The sequence below is a fragment of the Camellia sinensis genome, chromosome 1 (genome assembly GCF_055761805.1).
Source record: "Camellia sinensis isolate YWXY chromosome 1, ASM5576180v1, whole genome shotgun sequence".
Classification (NCBI taxonomy): Eukaryota; Viridiplantae; Streptophyta; class Magnoliopsida; order Ericales; family Theaceae; genus Camellia; species Camellia sinensis.
In genome coordinates, this window is record NC_138961.1 from 99,257,959 (window position 1) to 99,281,927 (window position 23,969).

At 37.1% G+C, this 23,969-nt stretch overlaps 1 protein-coding gene across 12 annotated transcripts in view; it reads left to right on the forward strand.

Annotated features, from left to right (window-relative positions):
• Positions 1-21,710, forward strand: part of LOC145796216 (pre-mRNA-processing factor 39-2-like) — a 46,415-nt gene extending 24,705 nt beyond the window's left edge. For 5 of the 12 annotated variants that reach the window (XR_014336832.1, XR_014336834.1, XR_014336831.1 and 2 more), the window contains 2 exons: positions 9,246-9,413; positions 18,817-19,395. Coding sequence is in view for 5 of the 12 variants with exons in the window: in XM_082881257.1 (XP_082737383.1) it covers positions 9,246-9,413; positions 18,817-18,901 (253 nt within the window). In the remaining 7 variants the exon portion in view is untranslated. Of the gene's footprint in view, positions 1-9,245; positions 13,764-18,816; positions 20,009-20,115; positions 20,317-21,414 lie in introns of those variants that run through there. The other 7 variants (XR_014336835.1, XR_014336830.1, XR_014336828.1 and 4 more) reach the window with 6 other exon arrangements.
• Positions 21,711-23,969: the final 2,259 nt, after the last annotated feature.

Consider the following 23,969-nt stretch of genomic DNA (forward strand, 5'->3'; position numbering starts at 1 on the left):
TTTTTCAGTAGCATTTTTGTTTGTTAGGATAAAATTATTGCTAAAAAGTTCATGGTTTTGGTAAATGCTAAAAAAATTGAGAGGATAAGAGAATACAAGACTAGAAGAAAGAGGGGATTGAGAGGTAGAGGGACAAAAGAAAGACTAAAGTTGAGGTAGAGATGGAGGAGTACAAGGAGAAGGAGAAGATGCAGAGAAAGGGAAGACATGTTCACATCTACACCCAAACACTAACAGAATGAAAATTAGGGGAGTAATTGAACAATTTTTCAAAGGGAGTATGAAGCTCAAGTGTAGAACTAGGAGTGCGATTTATGAGATAGACAGCAGTGGCCAAGGCATCAAGCCATTAGCTGAGAGGTAGGGAAGATTGATGAAGAAAAGTGATAGTTGTTTCGACAAGATGCCTATGTTTCCTCTGTGCTATACCATTCTGTGGGGGATTGTAGGGACAAGTCATTTGATGAAGAATACTGACACGACCCCATCTCACCCCAAACATGATAGCATTATGACCGGCCAGTAGTACTCAACTACCAAAGGCCTAGCAAGACAAGACAAGACAAGAAAAGACAAGACAAGACAAGACTAGACTAATAACATTGGGGTTTATACGGAAACATGTGTCCATTAATTACCTAGAGTCCATTCAAATCATGTGCATAAATCGTATGAAAACATAACAACAATACTTCTCATATTATTATCTTAATATTTATAAGTCCAAACAACAAAAAGAAAGCACATCATTCACAACATAACCTTACAAAACCCAAAACGCATGTACAAAGCTGTCTTCTTAAGGGTACATCTCTCGAGGAACAAAAACAAAAGAAAAAGACTTCTAAACTGACTTCTCTTTAGAACCATGTTCTTCTTCATCACCTATATACATATAGGGGAAAAGGGTGAGCCATTGCCCAGTGAATAGTAATAAAGTAAAGCGGTAAATGAATGAACACCGATGAGCTGTAATAAAACTAAGCACCAGATCATAGTTTGAACATAACCTTGTTTGGTTCTAATTTTTTGAATTTAATTTTCTGAAAATTGAATTTTTTGTTTTTTGTGAACTTTTTTAATTTCTTAAATAATTTTTTTACTTTAGATGCATCTAACCTAGATGCACCTAAAAAGTAAAATATTTGTAAAAAAAAATATTTAAAAAAGCAATAAATACACAAGAATTCGAAAATGTATTTAATTTTTGTAATTTTTTTTTGTATTTTTGGTATTTAGTAAATTTTTTAAAGATTTTTTTTCACAAATATTATACTTTTTAATTTTATTTATATTAAATGTATCTAAAAAGTAATAAATTTGCTTAAAATATTTAAAAAATTGACGAAAAAAAAAACCAAAAAACAAAAAACTTATTTTTCAGAAAATTAGAACCAAATCATGATAGCACAAAACTTAACTGGTAAGCATATACGTAGCGATGAACATTCCAAGGATTCTTGAATATCAAGGTGTTATTGGCATAAGTCCTCCAATAACTAGGACATAACAAGGTGTCATCGGCATGAGTCCCCCAATGATTAGGACATAAGAAGGTGTCATTGGCATGAGTCCTCCAATAACTAGGACATATTCCAAGGGTGTCATCTTCATACATGATACAAGAGTATAGGATGTTCATTCATAATAAATCATTAGCATAGCTTTCATAGACATAACATAGGTTTTGCATTTCGAATCATAGTTTAACAAACATAACTCTACAACATTACTACTCACAAATGGCTCCTTGAACAAAGGGGGTGAACTCTTCCAAAGTCTGACCTACACAGGACATGAACAAGACATTGAAATACTAGTTAACTTGCAAGCTTCTTAAACTAATTTAAGCATAGGACTTAGTTTTAGTTTTTCTTCTCTAATCAAACATACTTCAAATCGGTTTCTAGCTGTATTTAATTTTTGTTTAGGTTCAAAACACGTACAAGGAAGTCCGGTAAGTCAAAAGGAATGGAAAGAATGCAAATCGGACAAGTGCCTTGTTTGGCCGCTCGTGCGCCAAAATTGGGCCGCACGAGCAGAGGTTTAGCAATATGCATCAGAGGCTTGGCCGCAGTGCGGTGGGTTGGCCGCTGGTGCGGTGGCCTAGGCCGCACGAGCGGTGGTTCATGTTAGGGCAGATTTGGCTTTGGCTGCTCGTGCGGTTGATGGTGGCCGATCGAGTGCCCGTTGAGCAAAATTCCGGGCTGGATGTGTTCTTCGAGTTCTTGAGGTTCCTAACTTCATTTTCTTCACCAAAAGCCTCAAAACTTGATATCTAAGGTGCTAAAGCATGTATAAATGATGTAGTCCATGGAAAAACATTTTTATGCATTGAATTTTCATGAATCAAAACATGATTTACTTTCAAAATTCTTCATATTTGTTCTCTTTTCAAACCTTTTCTCATCTCTTCATTTTCAATGCTTCAAATCTTAACATCTAATGTTCCAAAATATAAAATAATGATAAATGATCAATGAAAACTCATTTCTATGCAATAATTTCAAAGTTAGACCAACTAAAAACAAGATTTAATTTAAGAACTCACCAACTTAGTTCTTGATGATTTTAGAGAGTAACCAGCTTAGGGTATGATTAGGATATCATCCCCTGAAGTCGATCTCCTATCAGTTACTGATCCAACCCAGTCAGTATCTGTATAGGCTTCCACACGAAGATTATCATACTTTGAAAAATAAAGATCCTTACCAGGAACAGACTTCAAGTACCTCAAGATTCTCATGACAGCCTCGAAGTGAATTTGATGAGGAGCATGCATAAACTGACTAACTATACTGACAGCAATAGCAATATCAGGACGGGAGTGAGATAGGTAAATGAGCTTACCCACTAATCGCTGATAGCTCCCCCTATCAACAGCTTCTCCTCCTTCATCATCCCCCAATTTCTGATTGGGTTCCAGTGGAGTGTCACATACCTTGCAGCCAAGCATCCCAGTTTCCTTCAACAGGTCAAGCATGTATTTTCTCTGTGAGATAAATATCCCATCCTTGGAGCGAACAACTTCAATTCCCAGAAAATACTTTAAGCTTTCCAAGTCTGTGATTTCAAAGTCACTAGCTAAATACTTCTTCAACAGAGGTATTTCTCCACTATCATAGCCCGTAAGAACTATGTCATCTACATAAACAATAAGTGTTGTAGTCTTACCACGTGAGGAATGTTTCACAAATAAGGTGTGATTTGCCTGACTCTGTTTGAAGCCATATTTAAGCATAGCCTGAGTGAATCTCTCAAACCAAGCCCTTGGAGACTGTTTGAGACCATATAATGACTTCCGAAGCTTGCATACTTTGCCTTCTGTCTGATGATCCTCAAAACCAGGAGGAATGTCCATATATACCTCTTCTTTGAGGTCACCATGGAGAAAGGTATTCTTGACATCAAATTGATAAAACGGCCAATCTAGATTAGCTATTAGAGAGAGTACTCTGACTGAATTCATGTTAGCCATGGGTGCGAAGGTCTCCTGATAATCAATGCCATATGTCTGAGTGAACTCTTTTGCCACAAGTCTTGCCTTGTAACGCTCAATAGAACCATCTGCTTTGTGTTTCACAGTATACACCCGTTTACATCCCATAGGTCGTTTGCTCGTAGGTAACTCAGTCAATTCCCAAGTGCCATTCTTCCTAAATGCTTTCATTTCCTCAATCATGGCTAGTTTCCACTCAGAGGTAGCAAGAGCATCCTGAAAATGGTTAGGAATGCTAACAGAGGAAATATTTGACACAAACGCTCTATATGAGGATGACAAATGAGAGTAGGACACAAAATGTGAGATAGGATGTTGAGTACAAGATCTCACACACTTCCTCTTGGCAATAGGAACATCAAGATCAATGGACTGAAGAGATTCAAAGTTACCTAGACTCTCATCAGAAGCTAGAGATGGCAGTGGAGGAGCAGAAGTGGTTCCTTGCATCCAGTTAACTTTCTGTCTGTCTATGTCCCGGACATAAACTTGCCCTTCTCTATCCTTGGTGACATTGGGTTCTATAGTCCCAGTAGAAGAGGGTGGTGCAAGAACAACTGGTTCCACCATAAGAATCACAAGACTCGCTTCACACCAAGGCTCCTCTGGAAATGAGGACTGTGACACCGGAGAGGACAAGAAATAGGATTGGGACTCAAAGAAAGTAACATCTATGGACACAAACCACTTACGAGAAGAAGGGTGGTAACACTTATTCCCCTTTTGAGTAGGAGAGTAACCAAGGAAAACACATTTGAGGGAGCGAGGGTCCAACTTACCACGAGTAGGAGAGATTATGAACAAAACAGACACAACCAAATATTTTGGGAGGAATAGAAAACAAGGACTGGGAACCTAGGAGGACGTGAAGAGGAGCTTGTTTTTGCAAGATCTGTGTAGGAAGATGATTTATAAGATGTGTAGTGGTGAGAACAGCGTCGCCCCAATACGGCCGAGGCACACTCATAGAAAAACACATGCACCGAGCCATGTCAAGAAGATGGCGAATCTTGCGTTCTGCCACCCCATTTTGTTGAGGGGTATTGGTGCAAGAGATCTGATGGATAATGCCATGAGTAGAAAAATGTTGTCCTAACCCAGAATCTATGTATTCCCCTCCATTATCAGAACGAAATAGTTTGTCAGTGGCCCTAAACTGAGTACAAATCATCTTATAAAAATTGCGAAATACAGAGAAAACCTTACTCTTATCTTTCATGAGATACACTCAAGTAATACGAGAAAAATTATCAATAAATGTAACAAACCATCAGTGACCTTTCACAGACATAACACGAGAGGGACCCCAAACATCAGAATGTAATAATGAAAAAGGAACTAAACTTTTATTAAAATTGGGAGTAAAAGAAGCTCTATGTTGTTTTCCAAGTTGACAAGACTTACAAAGAAATTCAGACACATGATGATTTGCGAAACCAGATGAAAATAAATGCTTAAGTAAATAAAAAGAAGGATGCCCAAGACGCCGATGCCACAACCATAAATTAGCGGGGGTAGTAGAACGCGTGGTAGAAGAATAAGCAAGCTTGTCCGGTTGATCTAGGAAGTAGAGATCATTTTTTGCACTACCACTGCCAATCGTCCTCTTCGTGACAAGGTCCTGAAAAAGACAATGATCAGGAAAAAAACGTCACACTACAATTCAAATCCTGGGTAAGACGACTCAAGGATAACAGATTAACAGAAAAATTGGGAACATGGAGAACATAAGATAGAGGTATGCTAGGAGTGACTTGGACTAAACCTTTCCCAGAAATGAAAGAAACAGTACCATCTGCAATCCTAACTTTGTCCTGACCTGAAGAGGGCTTACAGGCAGAGAAAAGATCAGAGGAGCCAGACATATGATCTGAGGTACCAGAATCAATAATCCAAGGCAAAGACTTATGAGATAGGAAAACACAAGGAAAAGAGGCTAAGTTACCTGAGCGGGCAAATGACGATGAAGATATACTGAGAGTAGTAGAAGACCGGCGGTCCAGCAATTGACGCAGAACATCCTCAAGCTTATTAGTAGTCGTGACAGAGACAGCATCAGAAGCTTGGCCAACGGAAGCAGAATTAGAATCAAGTGTATCAACGGCACTAGACTGATGAGCCCGAGAATAGGAGCCACGTCCTCTAGACTAGCCTGACCGACCTTCTCTAGAACCAGACCGATCACCTCAACCCCCGGATGGAGTCCCATGAAGCTTCCAACACGTCTCACGAGTATGCCGCGGCTTCTTACAATAATCACAGAATACAGACTCCTTAGCGGCAGACGGAGGGATGGGAGTTAGGCTGAGGCCATCTCGAGGGGTAGACAGTAATGCTGAGCGGTCAGTAGAGACAAGGGACATCATAGCAGACCGGCGACTCTCCTCATTCTGTACATAGGCAAATGCCTCCTGAAGTGAAGGAAGAGTGTCCATACCTAGAACTCGACTCCTAACCGGATCATGCTCCATGTTTAGGCTTGCCAGAAATTTAAAGACCCATTCCTGTGCGATGAACTTCTTGTACCCGACAAAATCAGTGGTGCAAACAGGCTTATAGTCCTGCAGGTGATCAAGACGTTTCCAGCCGTTGGTAAGGAAGGTGAAGTATTGAAGAACAGTCTGCTCCCCTTGAATAGAGCTCTCAATAGAGCGGCGCAACTCAAATGCCTGTGAGAAATTTTCTTTGCGGGAATAGGTGGCAGCCACAGCATCCCAAACATCTTGGGCAGTCTCCATAGACTAGTAGCCCTCACTAATTTCTGGAACCATCGAATGAATAAGCCAACCCATAATCAAAGAGTTGGTAATCTCCCATTGGTCATAACCCGGGTCAGTGGTGCTAGGTGTCTGTATCCTGCCATCAACATACCCCATTTTCCCTCTGCTCTTCAAAAAAATAGTCAAACTCTAAGACCATGCTAGATAGTTCTGACTATTAAATAGAGAGGTGGTGATTTTCAGACTAGGGTTAGTGTTATCAGGCATGGTAGTAGGTCCGATGGGACTCTCACTTCTAGGTGTTTGTGTTTGAGGGGTAGTGGACACACTGGTGGAATCTGCCATGGATACTATACAGCCGAACCCGTAACAAAACTAGTGGCAATCACAAACCCGGAAGGTGGTGGTGGAAGAACAGACACAATGACCACTATAAAGGCATAACAAAATTAAGAATTTTTTTGTTTGTTTGTTTATTTGTGTTTTGTGCTGTGTTTAAGATCAAAGGGAGGCACTACACGACATATGAGATGTAAACCCAAACAGAGATAATACCAGACATTAACGAAGTGATGAGCGACGACTGAAGATCAACGACGTTTAAAGCATACCAGAGATGAGCGACGACTGAAGTGATGAGCGACGACTGAAGCTGTTCAAGAGATGACGGCATGGGGAAAGTCGACTGAGGCAGAGGGGCTACCAAGAGTAGTCGACACCAGTGGATAACCAACCCAGGTAAGTTTCGAACCCTAGAGTGATCTTTGTTGCTGAGTTCGACCAACAAGGGTGAGCCGAAACCCTAGACAGGCATCAACCCACCCGAAACTACGTGGGTCCTTCTCAGCTTGAGCCGAAGCCCCTCAGGGTGGAGTCGGCTTGAGGCGACAGAGAGAGAGAGGAACTGGCTCCGGTGGTGGCTGGTGGCTCTGGTTTGTAATAGGTCTAGATGTTAGGGTTTTGCTCTGATACCATGATGATTTTAGAGAGTAACCAGCTTAGGGTATGATTAGGATATCATCCCCTATTTATATTAATGAAGATTAAAGTTTGTAAAAATTACAAGGGAGCCTTGAGGCATAGAATAATTACAAACTAATGACCCAGATAATGATATAATATGTTAACAGTTCTTTCAAACTTTCTTCATTTTTCTTCATTTCAATCTTCTCAAATCTTAGCCTAGATGATTTTTTAGCTAGATTAAAGCAACAATACAAGATAGAGGGTTGAATTTCTTACCTATTGATGGTTTTCTCTTGATTTTCCAAGCTTAGGATTTGTTGATCTTTTGATTTCTCCTCTTTCTCATCTTTTTCTCCTTCAAAAACACCAAACTTCTCCAACTATCAAGAACTCTCTCAAAGCCTCTCCAAGCTTCTCTTTTGTTTGTAGGATTTGATTAATTAATGTAAGTGTTTCATTAATTGACCCATTAACTTAATTAACCAAGGTTAGTTTTAATTAATCAAACTTAATCCCGTGGTTGTCAAATCGTGAATCGAATTGGGAATCGGTTTCTCAAAAAAATGAATCCTAAATCGAATCAAATCATGAATAGTAAGATTCACTTTATTTTATATTTTTTTAATAAATGTTTACATATATATATATATATATATTATATAAAATCATATATATAGTTCTTAAAGATGAAAAAATGGCAATCCATATATATAATAAATAATATTAAAGTGGAAGTGTACAATTACAAAATATATATTAAATATAATGTATAATATATATAATATAATATAATATAATATAATTAGAGAAGGACATGTGCAGTCCTTTCAGCAGAATTTAATGCATAAAAACAGACCCACGAACAAAAAGGCACAAAAGTCTTGCAAAGAAAAAGTTGCCCAACAGCCACAGGAAAAGTGAAGAACACAAAAGAAAATATGAGACCATGAAAACGACAATGAGTAGAAAATCATCCGTCAAATAAACATTGCATATCTTCAGATTTTGGGTAGAAAAGAGACTTCTGTTCCTCGATTTCTTCATTAATTGACTTTGAATCCTCTATTCGTTAAGCCCTAACTTCATCCTGGTATGTATCGACGATTTCTTCTACCATTTTGTCTTCTTCTTCGTTTTGTCATCCTGGTATGTATTTTGACGATTTCTTCTTCTTTGTTTTTTATTTTTTCTTCGGGGTTAAAGACACCAAACAGTCTCGATTTATAGTGCTGTAAGCCAAATAAAAAAGAGCGAACTGAATGGTCAAGATTCGCAAATATCGACGATTCATTCCGATTCTTACAATTTCATATTTGAATCGCACGATTCTAGTAGATTTCTGATTCCTACTTGCGATTCATATTGCCATATGCAAAACTCGTATTGAATCGTATGACTTGTATTGCGAATCGTACGATTCAGACAACCATGCTTAATCCTTAATCTTCATTAGTCTAATTAATCCTACTTAAGCTTTAGTTAATCCTTCTTAACTTTTGTTAATCCCTTAATTTTTAATTAAGTACCCATTAAACTCTACTCGTTAGACTAAGATCATTAAGCTCCTCACTTAAGGTTTTCTGAATCATCTAAGTATTCAACATTCAAGTTCAAGATAAGTTCCCTAACTCAAGGCTCAAAACAAATAATTTTCCTACACTTAATTTTCAAACTAACTTCTTCTTCTACTCTAGTCCTTAGCATGTCCTAATTCACAGAAAGCATAACACACAAGGCATGAATGCAAGAATAATATGATATGTGTCGTACATGAATGATTGGTTGTCACAAATACTGAGAAGAAAGATAATCATGAAATCTGTGATTGTCAAACTCACCATCACCATAAGTTCTGAAAATGTTAAGAGTGGTGTCAAATTTAGTGTCTGCATATGACTTAAAGAGCAAAAGCTTTGAAAAAACCTCACTTTCAGTAACAAGAGGAAATATCCAAGTGAATCCTTTCAACATCCACCTGTTGCAGATAATGTGGTGCTTTTGTAATTTAAGTATTTTCTATTTATCTCAGTTACTAATACTTTTCCAAATTTAACCTGCAGATTATTTAAAAGAGCAATGTCCTTTGTTGGAAAGGACTACTTATGTTATCCCCTCTGGGATAAGTACATTGAATTTGAGTCCTCTCAGAAGCAGTGGATATTCCTTGCCAAGATTTATGTTCAGACTTTGAAGTTTCCTACAAAAAGATTATGTCGCTATTATGATAAGTATACCTCTCTCTGCTTTGAATATTTCACTGTAAATATACTCTTTTAATGTGGATTATAATAGACTTTCTTACTGATTAATGTTTCTTTGCACTGTTGTCTGCTTTTCTATTTTTTTTGTTTTGTTTTTTAATTATCATATTTTATGTGGTTGGTAGGAAATAAATTTTCTTAAAGCTTTTATATGGTTAGAAAATGAAGTGAAGGAAAATAAATATGAAGTGAACTTGCTACCATTTGGTGATATGGCGGTTTTAGGACTCTTTCTTGAACTTGGTAACTTGTGGACATAGATACTTGAACAAATAGCTGAAGCTTGCTCAATTAATACTTGTGCAGAAGATATTGCTGTTAGGGGCAGTAGTTGATGCTTGACCAGCAACAACATGTAATAGCATAATCATAATCATTTTTCAAAGTTGCACAGGGAGTACTTCAATCATATATTTGCATCATCTGCCATGTTTCTTCTGTAATTGCAATGAAAAAAACTTTTCCACCTAAAAGCCTAGCCTTGCTGTGCAAATAATTTAGACAAGCAGAGATGCCCATTTATTTGTCCTGTCACGACCCAAACCCGCCCCTAAAAGTTTGGTTTATGACCGGCCTGTACATAGGCCTCAAAACAGAATTTTAAAATAATATTTAACCAAATACGGTGCCTTAAGCGGAAGCAATATTAATAAAAGACAACATCCATTGAGCTAGTGTATACATGATGGCTTAATTAAATTTAAGCATTTAAATACACTCCCATATATACATGTACGATCACAGAATTTATATAGATCTCACACACACTTACATAAGACTTAATAATTTATGACTCCCAACACAAATTAAGGCCTCCACACGGAGGCATACCCCAAGTGACTTGGCAGACAGGCGAGTCTCAGTACAACTCTAGTGTCAATCTCCGATGGCTCACCTACAGAAATATACATAAAACGGAATGAGCAAGGCTCAGTGAATAATAGCAATGTAAGGAGGTTAATTGAATAAGCAAAACCTTGGATAAAATAAATAGACAGATACCAAACTATACACAGGTCTTATCCATAACTATATTTCAATATAGTCTCAGGCTCACATGTAATACAGACTGGCTTCAAGCCCATATGTAATACAGACTGGCCTCAGGCCCATGCAGAATACAAAACGGCCTTACGCCCAACATATTATGTAGAGCGGCCTCAAGCCAACAGATTATACAGAGCGGCCTTAGACCTAATAGATTATACTGAGTGGCCTTAGGCCCAACAGATTATACAGAGCAGCCTCAGGCCTTACAGATTATACAGAGCGGCCTCAGGCCCAATGGATTATACATAATGGCCTCAGGCCCAACAGAGTATACAGAATGGCCTCAAGTCCAGTATTAGCAAAACAGAATAATCTCAGATTCATAAGAATACCATTACTCAATAGTGCACGTTTATTATAAGTCGACATAGTTGTCTTGCGAATAACAGAACATTAATAATAACTATTAACAGAAGGCAAATGTATCACTACATTAATAGGGACAAAACAATTCACATCATAACGGCCTCGGGCCCACGTCTATTACTAGGGACAGAACGACCTTAGGTCCATATCAATGCCATTATTCAATCATATCCATTAATTTAATCAAAGCACAATATCAATGGAATAGGCCATTCACAAATAACAATACATAAATCATAATCACTGGAAGTAAGTGAAACATATCGTTACACTACTATTACTCACAGTGATCGGCTCCCGGTAGTAATGGGACGATGTCCTCGTCTCGACCTACAAGCATAGTGCACAACACATAATATGAGATTATAATCGATCCTTTATTTATTCTCTTTGATCATGTAATCAATTAGCCATGGTGATACCAAGCTCATTATTCCTTAATAAGTTATAATCCATGTTTCAAAAAATAGGAGGAATCGATGGAAAATGGTTTAAGCGAAGAGACGGCACAAACTGGTAAACAGAAAGTGAACAGTTGTTACTAATTTAGGCATAACTATTTCTGTATTTAGAATTTGGGAGTGAGACTACCGCCATTGGAAACTAGACTTCCGGGGCTTGATTTTAGGCTCAAGAATCACTCGAAACGGAGTCCGGATGCAAGAGATATGTTTGTCCAAAGTTAGCTGGACAGAGCTGTCCCCGCACGTGCGGGAATGGGGCCGCACGTGCGGGACTACGTGCCTTTTTAGCAGAATCAAATTTGGTTTTGGGACTGGACTGCCACATGTGTGGGAAGACCCGCCGCACGTGCGGCTCTGGGCAATTTGCAGTCCGAAAATGGCTGCATAATTTGGAACCTCTCATTTTCAAAATCGAACCCCAATTTCATGTAAATCAAAGCCTAAAACTCTTTAATACATGATAAATTTCACATTATTAGCTTCCATCAAAGATCATAACCTCAAAATACTACTCAAATTCCCAAGCATAAGAACAAGATTAAGATTTAAAAAAACACAAGAGCATAAAGTAGCCATGGTTTGGGGTTCAAAGCTCACTTGTATGGTGGAATCCTCTTTAGCCTCTTTAAGAACCATAAAATTCCTACAAGAAACTAAGTTGTAACATAATTCATGTCATATTCAAAGATTCAACATTTTCTTACTTGAAGAAACAAGACCCATACACACAATCATAGATAACCCAAGAAACTCATTCTTTAGTTTATGATCTTCAAGGATTGGGAGGGAGAATTTACCTTAAGCCTTTACCATCACTTATTCTTGTATAACCATGATGAATTCAAGCCAAATCCTTGATTTCTTCATCATTCTCAAGTTTTCTCTTCTTCTCTTGCTTCTCTCTTGCTCTCTCCAAATTTTTCTTTCCTTAGATATTTTCTTGGCTCAAAGGTTGAGTTGAACAACTCATATAGCATATATATATATATATAAGCTTTTCACAAATAGGAAGGGCCAAACACGCCCTTACAAATCGCACAAAATCAAATTTCAATTAAACTTCCCAAGTGACTCTAAAAATTACGCTGATCATAAATATGTCCTCTGTTCTGGTTTCTAAAGTCTTTAAGGCCTTCAATTTGTAGTACAAAGTTAACCACCCAAACATGTACTAACGAATCAGACTAATTAAATCTCCAATTAATTTTCCCAAATAGCTCTAAAAATTCCCATTAACATATCCATGCACTCAATTCCGATTTCTGAACCCATAAAGGTTGGCAATTCAACTTTAAAGTCGTAACTCAACAGATAATGCTTCAATTCAAACAGATATCATTAAATTAAAATGCATTAACCCACAAGGGCATAAAAGTAATTTCGGATACGGATTTTGGGGTCGTTTACATGTCTGTCGTTGTCATTAGATACTATTCTTTTTCTCAACGTTCTTAGAACCCAAATTTGGCCACTTTTATTATTGAATTGAATATAAAATTCATCATTCAGTAAAGAATAATGCTTTTCAGTGGAATTAAAGAACAGTCATGTCATCATCTGTATGATGACTACAGATGTTGATGGTTGGCAACTACATGGTCTGATTTGTCTTGTTCTCTTGGTAATTCTGGTGATTTTTTTGAAGCAATTTGATGTGCTTTTTTATATTTTCAAATGATTTTAAACTTTTATGATGCTGATTGGGTTGGTAGGCTCAACGTCTTATATATTGTACATGTATTGGAGGCAACCTTGCTAGTTGTTATATTAAAAAACAAAATGTTGTTACTTGTTTGAGTGCTGATGAAGTTGAGTATTGCACTATGGCTCGTACTATCTCTGAAATTAGGGTGTAAGCGTTTTGGTTCGATCTGGTCAGGTTTTGGAGAGATTGCCCCTAAACTGACCACGTTGGTTTTGTATTGCTATGGGACCTAAACTGACAGAAAGTCCTTCTTAACTTTAGCACATCGTTGACCATTGGGTGGTTGATGTGGTTGATTTGAGATATATATAGTAAATCCCCAATAGCAGATCCATAATCTTGTACAGTTTGAGAGAGAAACCCCATTCTAATAATAAATCCTCAATTGAAGCCATCAATTAAATGGCAAAAAAATAAACCTTGAATTAAATTTTGAACCCTAATTCTAAAATAATTTCACAAATTAAACCATCAATTTTGTAAAAGCACACCTTATGTTTGTCAAATATCCCTTGCTTTTCAATTTTATTTTATTTTTTCTCAAAACCATCGTGAAGTACGGGGATGATCATTTGCAAATGAGGCAAATAGGGAGAGACTGATGGAGATGGGCCTACTGAGAAGAGGCAACAAACATTGGTAGAAAAAGAGGTAGATGAAGAGAGATTGACTGAGTCTGCTGCCACGGAGAAGAGGAGGCCATCATTGGCAAAGAAATAATTAGACGAAGAGAGATTGAGGGAGATGGCGGGCTAAAGGTAACCCATATTTCTAGATGAGTTGTTTTCTAGTAAATGGACCCCCCCCCCCCAAAAAAAAAAAAAAAAAAAAAAAAAACAAACAAACAAACAAACAAACAAAAAAGAATAGCTTATTACGACAAAATACTCTTCCAATGACCAGCACGTGTATAAGACGCATTATATTAAAGTTTCTGACGTCAAAGTACCTTGGTAAGTTCATTGTACATTGGTCTTTCATTCACTCAAACTAGACCGAACCAAATACCGATTTTTCATGTATTTCAAAACCAAGCAGACAGTTATTAGTAAAGAAACTAAGCAAAACCAGTCAGTTTGATCGACTTTGAGTGGTGCAATTGGTTTAGGAAGTTTTTCTTTTACCCCGACTTTGAAAAGTATGGGTTATTCTTTTGGATTTTGGCATCGATATCCCTACTCCTATGCAAATGTTTTGTCACAATCAAGTCGCTATCTTGATTACTTACAATCTTTGTTTTTCATGAGCGAATAAAACATATAGAGGTTGTCTGTCACTTTTTGTTTTCATATTTGTTGCTATAGAAACAAATTGTCACTACTTATGTTCCTTTGGATGGTCATTTGGGTAATATTTTCATGAAGAACTAAGTAGTTTTTTTTTTTTTTTTCCCCCTGAGGTTGTCTTTCAAGTTGACCATGTTTCATCTCTATGCTTCAGCTTGAGGGAGTGTTAGAATGTTATCTTCTTCTTGTTTCTTTCTTTCTTTCTTTTTCTTTTTATTTTTAGTCTTATGTCATGACACTTGAAATATAACATTGGATTTAATATAAAACACAAGTGACGTGGAGGACTGATTAGGTTCCCGAAACATATTCTTTCTATAACGCCCCAAATTTCTACCCCAAATGATAATACAACAATCATAACTCTTTCAAGGAAAACCGAATATAAATTTCTAAACTTATATTAAATGATACAATAGTTCTTCATGCAACAATACATTAATCCAACAACAAGTAAATAAACAAATAAATACCCCCAAGGGTTTACAAGTTTCCAAGGCTTGAGCCTGGTTACACAAAACGGTTATTCAAACCCACACACATACAGAGTCATAGCAAAATGAGAGTCTCGTACTCTTAACACACATTTCCTCGCCTTTAGTTAGGCGGCATCACCATATCTTTTCCTGCACAAAAATCCCGTAGGGTGAGCATAAAGCCCAGTAGGAAATCTTTAACAAAGTATATACATTTTATACAAGTCTCAAGAGATGAAATGCACATGCCATGCTATGCTCTTTTGAAAGAAAATCATATCTTCATCTTTGAAAATCCTCATAATCAATGATGTCATGCAATTTCAATTCTTCAAAACTTAACAATTCATTTCAAGAGCGGTAAATATGACTTTGGTAATCTCTAGGTCGGTGTCTGCAAGTAGACTATACAAGTACTACTAATTTGTCATTTTTACCGGTATTAACCGGAAGGCTCGACACCTATCTGCGCGGGTTTTCGGTCTTTCACCCCGGACTCTTAGGCCAACTTATTCAATATCATTTACATCACCTATCAAGACTTACCAACGTACTTACTCCAAAACTATTCCATGAAAACTTGTTTCTCAACGTTCTTTTCTCAATGCAAGTTTTCAAATCAACTTTCAAAGTTTAATGTAATCAAATGAATTGATATGCCAATAACACAAGATGAATATAAATACTTTTATTCCAATTCATCATCCAAGGAATAACAAAATTCTCTCTTTTCAAGTATCCTCAACAATTGGTCATTTCAAGACTATTTCAACGTTTTGAACGATAATTTTCAAAATGAGCAATAATTCTCATATTCTTTGAAATTCATCATTTATATAAATATAAATAAGAAATTTTTCAAACATCTATTTATTTTGACACACAAAATAAATATAATAATGTCATTCATGGATTTTCAGTCTCTTAAAAAAAATTCCCAAATTCTAGGTTTTTTCACCAAAAGTATACAACTCAAATCTTTTGAAAGAAAATTTTTCAAAATCATCTTTTCTTCGATCAACGAAGATCAAAACCCATGAGAGCATTTTAAAAGAGCAAGAGACAAATCCACTTTCAAAATCGCTCAACTTCTTGAATCAACAATCAATTTTCAAAGCTATCGAAAGATGATTTCGAAAATCATATAGATCTTGCAAAAACATATATATAACTCTAAGAAAATCCCTACCTCAAGTTTTGAAGAAAAAATGAGACGAAATATCCAAAATCAACGGTGTCGAAACTCGAGAAGTTAACCATCTTTGATGAAGAAACTATGGCAGAACTCTAATGGATCTTGAGAAATTAAGGTTTTGATCCAATTTGGCATAGGGAAATGTAGAGAGAAGGGAGAGGAAAGGGTTTTTAGAGAGAGAGACCCCTAATAAGAGTGAGATACACTCAGCCTAAAGAGAAGAAAAGACTAAAATTTCAGACTCACCTACCTCCACACGTGCGGCGCTTCTCCCACACTTGCACTCCCGCACTTGCATTTATTGCAGTAGCCAAACAAGCCCTCTCATGTTTTCCGCATGAGCGGCTCAAGCAACTTCGAATGCATTTTGTATTTTTTCTTCAGGGACGCTGCCTCTCGACCCCGCCAAGGGACGCAGCCCTGGACCCCCGCGAGCTGATTAGGCAGCTCGATCCCCGACCTGCCCAGTCGAAGTGGCAAACATATGAAAGAAGGATCGAAACCGGGATCGCTACACTTTCTGTCTTTCTTTCTCCTTCTCTTCTCATCTAAACCTGAATTCCATATTTTATAACTTAAATGTATTACCATATTTTGTAGGTAAGCATTTGGGAGGACGTCAACTCGGACAGATCAAACAATAGTACCAACAATATTATCAAGTGATTCGTTCCATTGTATGTAGGAATAGCATGTTATTTTCAATAATATAATAGAAAGCTATAATCTATTCAAACATGCAATCTAACAATATTACTAACTAACATCCCCATACCTAATAGAATAAGAACCCTAGATCTAGATCTAGCTATGTCAAATATAAATCGACGATACAGTCTAGTATGGTGCGATGAATACAGAGCCCTTCTAAAATGATATAGAACGGAGTCGGATGGGCTTGGTCGGAGACTGATTTTCCTTGGCGATCATTTTTTTGAATTCAATTAAGGGACAACAGATGCGATTGGCTAACGTAGGACTGACATTATTGAGTGTAGCCAAGGGATTTGTAGGGCAATTGAGTTGTTTGGTGGGGAGATAAAATGGGTGGTGGGCCAGTTACGCAAGGCTTCTAAGAGGGCTACTGCCGTTCGACGTTTCTTGGGTCGTGTCTTTGGTGGGTGACGGAGTGTGGCTGTTTGGCTTCGGTTGAAGGAGGATAGGGTTGTGATGGTGATGCAGATAGATGATCACCGAAATCAGATTTTCTTTCCACAATCTTCTTTTGGGGATAGATGAGAGGGGCTTTGTTGTTGGAAAGATTTGCTATTGGGAATGGATGGGTAAATCGAGGGGGTGGAGTTCGTGAGAGAAAAAGGAGAGCATGGCCAATTGGGGGGGCTATGGTGATTCATGGGGCTGGTGGTTGTGATGTGGAGGTTCAGGAGGGGTCTGAGGCAACCTAGGTTTCGTTTTTGGACTCATGCTTTGTGGGACTAGTGGGCTGGATGGGGAAAAAAGAATGGAGGTGTTACGAATGTCGGAGTGGGCAAATTGATTGTGAAAGTTCCCAAGAGGGGTGCAGGTGGTAGCGACTGGTGGTCAATTTGTGCTTTTCGCCTTTCCGACTAGAGATGATGCTGCAAGGATTTTAACTAGTCGTTGGGTGGTTGAAGGCCGACCATTGTTGTTGGATTGGTGATTGCCAGCAGTGTTGTGTGTGAGGGGTCGTAATTCTCCACTAAAGTAGAGTAATTAGGTTCAGGTCTTGGGGCTGTCAGTTCATCTTCGAGGGGAATAGGTATTTCGGGATTGGAGATCGATACGATGGCTTTTTAAAGGTAGATGGTGCGACATTGAATATGGAATCTATAAGGTGTGTTCGAATTAGAGTCCGTGCTTTTGCGGTAGGTGTTCCAGTGGGAATCAGTGTTTGTTGGGGCCGATGGAGGTATACCTTACCTGTTTGGTCAGAGGAAGGCTCGGTGGTGGAAGAATGAAGGTCGTCGAAGGTAGGCAAGCTTCGTGGGGGTGAGAATGGTCTTCAGTGATATATGCTTAACGTGATTTCAGGCATGATTTGAGGAAGGTATATTCACATGGGCCTCCTCAAGTATGGAAACCAAAAGTTTTTGAGCAGAGGAGATTGCATTTGGGCAAACAAAGGGTGAGGGTTAATAAGGCTTTTGGGCCTGCTATTAATAGGCTCAAAGACTTTTCTTTGGGTCTTGTGCCAGATAGAAGTGGTTTAGGCCAAGTAAATGAAGCTGAAATGGCTATACGAAATGTGGGCTCGATGCCTCAAGGCCTAAGAAAGCAGACTAGGTCAAACCCATTAGTGTCATATATCTTTTATCTTTTACTTTTTACGCCAAGGCTTGGGCTCAAGTTTGGTGGGTCGGGTCATCGAGACAGGTGGACATGTGGGCAATCAGGTCGTCAATCCAGTTGAGTCTAGGGCCGATCGATTTGATGGGCCATTCTCATCGAAGAAGGTAGACCTTGTTGATTCAGTGGTCAATGTGGTTAACCATTTACCAAAAATGGAGAGGCCGAATGAAGGGTTGAGTGATGCGAGCAAATATATTCGTTATTGTAAATGTGGGTTGAGTGAGGAGAGGAAGTACATGTATTTTGCTCTAACATTTATTATATATTATATATATTTTTTGCAAGTTAAGGGAGCTATCATGCACACAGTCCATCTGGCATTTATGAGTGAGTATGTGAGTTGTGGGCCTAGTGATGTGAGATATTATATGGAGTGGAGAGACTTCTTTAATTGTGGGTCAAGTGAGGGGAGGTCCTATACAGAGTGCTTGTTGTTTTTACTTCTCTATGACTACTTATACTGGTTTGGAAATTCCTGCTTATCATATTTTGAATAGGTATACAGTATGGTGTGTAGGGGTGGTGGCTGCTTCTTGTGCAGGTCCAGAAGACAGTTTGAAGAGTGTATATGTAACGTGGTGACGACTGCTTCAAGCGCCTTCTTGTGCTACATGAAAGTGATAATCAATTGTCTTTTTCATTGTGTGTATATAGTTTTATTATGTAATTTTGCCTACCCCTACGGGCTGTGTAGGAGGTTTTTTGTGCCTGTAGTTATGCTGTACTATAGGCAACCCAACAAAGATGATACAATGGGTTTGTTTTGGTTTTCCCGTAAGGTTCCTGGTAGGACTTTGTTTTTGAATGTTAAAGGTATAGGAGCATATTCCTACCGGTTGTGTAGGAAGGATCCAAGGATGCTGGGTACTTTTGGGTTTGTGTTGTTCAAAGGTGGCTGCTACTTATTTCTATTGTACAAGGATCCTATCCATTACAGGACATGGCCTTTGTACAATCCGATGGCTAGTAACCACCCTTTGATTCCCGACCTTTGGATGTAGCCCTCGGTTTTCTAGGTTTTGTATAGTGTTTTTAATTTTGTGGCTGGGCTTCGGTGATTTGTTGCCGACGTTTGTGTTTTGTGTTGTTGTTAGGGCCTGGGGTATGCCCCTTGTATTCTTGTAAATCTTTTTGTTTTATTTATTTATTTCTTATTCACCCAAAAAAAAAAAAAAATGTGGCTAACCAAGGATTGGATGACGATGGTGTATGTGATCATGATCGTTTCGTGCTGAGTTTCGACAAGGGGTTGAGGAGTTTCGATAGGAGGCGGAGGAGGAGGTGTTTCGGCAGGAGAAAGTGGAGAAAATTTTCTTGGGCCGATAATATCGATAGAGGGAGCTGGGTATGAGGGGTGAGAGTTGTCTTTGCTGGTGAAGCCTTGGCAATGGTTGCTAATGATGAGTTTCAGGGTGATACTTCGTTTCAAATAGAGGAAGACATGGGCAGAGACCAACGGCTTGATAGGGAGGAGGTGCCTTTGACGGAAAAGGTTTCAAAAGGAAACTATAACTAATGACATCTAAGTAGAATCACAATCACAAATATATTATTCTAACACAATCACAAAGATTTTATTCTAACATAAAACTGGTCTATGCAATTGGAGGATGATATATTTAAGGTTTTTTTTTTAATGACTCCACTGTTTATTGATGACAGCCAAAAGATTGGGATGAGAAGCTAGAGGTAATGAATATTGCATTACCAAACCATCTTTGTTTTTACCTGAATTCATTTGACTACTTAGAATATTGGTTTTGCAGTTGGACTGTAACATTTTCTTGTTTTCACAGGGTTATGATGATATCCCAAAGGAGGTTCTAGATCCTGATGTCAAGAAGGTTATCGTTTAAAATTTTCTTGTTATACTTTGCATTTAGATTTTCTTTTACTTTGTTTATTGGCAAAATGCTATCAAATTGGTCTATGCATTTGGAGGATGATATATTTAAGGTTGATCAACCAAAGGACTTTTTTTTTTTTTTTTTTTACTTTCTCTATTGGTATTATGGGTGAGTACTTCTACTTATAGTTTCTTGGAAGACCTGTGAATCCTTTCTAGATTTATGCTTTTGTTCTCAATTTAAAGCCCTCAATTCCAATCATTTTGGTAGAATCGTTACTGATTTTATGCTTTTAGTTTTTAGAGTTTTTTAGTTTGACAAAATCCATTTTTTTTTAATAAAAAAAATCATTAAAAGAAATCAATTGTCACAACTCAAATTCAAACATGACCATAAAAGAAAGGCTGTCAAGTTGGCAGAGATGGTAATTGGAGATGTGTTATGCCTGTGTATATATAGGCATGAATTTTAGTTTGATAAATTGTTTTGTGTTGACTTGGCCATGGTTTGAACTTAATTAACTACTATGGTCTATAATCAAATACATGTAAACTTGGGGGCCAATCACGATTTTATTTTATTTTTTTATATTAACAAGCTTTCATGGTCTGTGGTTTGCTTGGTTACAAGAGTAACATAATCTTCCAATTGTAGCAGTAGACCACCAATTCATGGTCACTTCAGTTTTTTAACCGTCTCCCTGTCCTTTCTTTATGAATCCCCCAAACCTCTCTCCCTCTCTCCTTGTTTAAGAGAAGGAACAAACGACCTCAGTTATAGGCTTCTCTAAGATTTTATTCTTCAAGTAGAATCAACATATCGCTTTCAGAGCTTGTGATGCACTCTCTCTCTCTCTGTCTCTCGTTTTCTTGTTGTTGTTGTGTCCTGAATAATTGATTTTTAATTATTTGGTTTTATTGTGTTCACAGAGTTAGTTAATAAGCAATCCTCTGGTTATATCAACTGTTAATAATTATAATTCTTATGAATGTGCCTATGTATGTTTGAGATATTTGTTTGTGTAGAAAGGTCTATAGTATAGAATTAGTTGTTATCCCTGCTGGGCCGACTTAGCAAAATCGTTCCAAACCACCTTCTTTCAAGAATTGGATTGGCTAATAATGAGTTTGCTCAGTTCATCACTTTAGTCAAATATCTGTAATAATTTCTGCAATTGTTAGGGTTAATTTTGAAAATTTTCAAACCCTTTTGTGGGTCAATAACAACAAATTTTGGTCTGTTTTGCAGCCTAGCATGTGAATTCAAGATTTAAACTTTAAGAAGAACCATTGAAGTTAACATTGTTGGAAGAATTGTATAAAATGGAAACCGACAATCTATACCACTCCTCCAATTTTCTCACATTCCAAAGCATAATTGGTGTTTATGGCGTTAACAGCATAATCAATTATTAGATATTGACCATGCTTGTTCTGCTGAGCTCGATTATTCATTGTTATTTTATTTTATTTTTATTTTACTATGGATCTGTTTGATTCCCTTGAAAAATTTATACTTTCTAGTAAAGATTGGTTTATTTTGTATGGGTATTATTGTTCACCTGATGTTGATGGAGCAATGCTTATATATGTTTATTTGTTTTTATTTTTTTGGTAAGGTGGCCTTTCAAGTGAACCCAAAAGGCCTTGCTTCGTCCTTTTATCTTGCTCTCCCTTTTTGGTTGAAATGTTTGAATATTCAATAGCATTAGTTTACATTCTGTATTGTTTCTTTATGTTGAATTTCTTTCTTTTTGCTTTTGTACTTGGTTTGCTTAAGAAGCACATTGTTTTCCATAGCTTGTATGAGACACAAGATGCATTTTGTTTTTTCTTTTCTGTTAATACTTGAAAATCAGGCAGATGATTGCCATATTATCTTTTTTGGTTGACCTTCAAACTAAATGATGGATCTATTGCAGCTCTTATTGTTCTCTATTGGAACAACAGCCAAGGGTGGACATGTTTTGGAAATTCTTTGAAAAACTAGATGTACAAGTATGTATGTATAATTGCTGTGTGCATGCTATATGTATGTGTAAGTAATCAATTACTGAAGCTTGAACTCAATAGAATTGCAAGGAATTGCTTACAAGTTTCTAGGGTAGGTATGCTTTTATGATTTACCTACTTAAATCCATCGCCACAAGTTTGCGGCCAAGTATTTAAGTTGTTTATTATTACTCTTTAGTTTTCTAGTGTAAAATGGTGGGGCCATGCTATTTTAGCTTGATTTATAGGAAATTTCTTAAAGCTTATATCAATCTAACCCTAAAACACTACCTTCTTTTTCCCACCGTTGTTGTGAGCTCTTCGTGCCTCTCAATCTATATATTTTAGATTATATCGATCTAACCCTAAAACCCTAACAATGACAATGATGGAGAAGAAACAAAGACGGAATTGCGAGGATTGATTGTCCAAAATCTTGTAACATTTGCTTCACAAAGTGCCGCCAACAGTGGCGGAGGGAAGTGAGGACCAGGGGGGTCACGTGCCCCCCCTGGATCTTAGGCTTCTTCTTCTTCTTCTTTTTTTTGTTACAAATATAAAGAAAATATTTTAAATAAAAAAAATTACAAAAATATTATTAGAGTAAAATGTTAATGACATTTCAAAAATTATGAGAATAATAATGATTATTTTGATTGAAAATGAAGAGACAATATAAATCATATTATCTATGAAAATTTTATGAAAATTTTTGAATATAACGGTGAGTTCATTATTATTGACATGAAAGTATAAGTAATCTCACTATAAAGATATGAAATTTATTAGATTGTTAGTTACATTTGACATATGAGGTTCACTCTCTATGTGTTTATTTACTATTAGTTGATGATATCACATACTAATAATGACGTGGTATTACCATTATATTGAATTTTTAATCAAATTTTGTATAAAAAAATAATTTATCATTATATAATTTATTTTAAGACTTATATCTATATTTTTTTATATTGTAATACACTTGTTATAAATAATATTATTTTTTTGATGTTTCTCGAAATCAATCGTAAAAACTTGCATGAAATATTTTTGTAAAAATTTTCGATATTGTAATTAATAAGTGCCTCTAATTTAATTTTCTGGTTCCGTCACTGGCCGTCAAAGCCTTTTTAAGAAAGCTGTGGAAATCTCTCGTCTACACATCGCCGGCGTCGCTTTCTCTCCTGTCGGCACTCCTTCCGATTTGGTGACGACGCTCTACAAATTGAAATGGCATCCTGTGGATGTTTCGAAGTTTAACTTGTCGGTTCTGAAAGAATATACGAGTAATTTGGAGAAATAACAATCCTATTTATTGATGTCTCTTGAAGAGATGATGAGTACGAGAGACAATTCATGGAAAGGAGATGATGAGGAAGTTGAATTCACTTTTGAGGAGCTCATGTCAGATGATTTGGATGTTGTTCAGTCGTCTGAAGCAACGAAAAATAATGAAGAATGTGAAGCGATGGTGAGAGAATTGCTAGTTCATGATCATGATTTGTTTACATTTCAGATGCACTTAAATGTATTTTTTAGATGCACTTAATTTAAATGTATTTTGTTTGGATTTAAATTTTTTTGTGTAGATGAAATACGCAAAGTGCTTGATAAAATGAACGATTTAGATTATCGAAACGCGGCATGTTGTAGGCCTCATGGGCCAAAATAATGCTCTCTAAACCAAATTTTGAAATGAAAGGGATCTTCCTCTTAATTCGATTCCCTACTCCCTGTGAAACCTCTTAAATTAGAGAGAGAGAAAAAAAAAGAATCACTAATGTAGTTATTTTATATGAGGGAATTCTC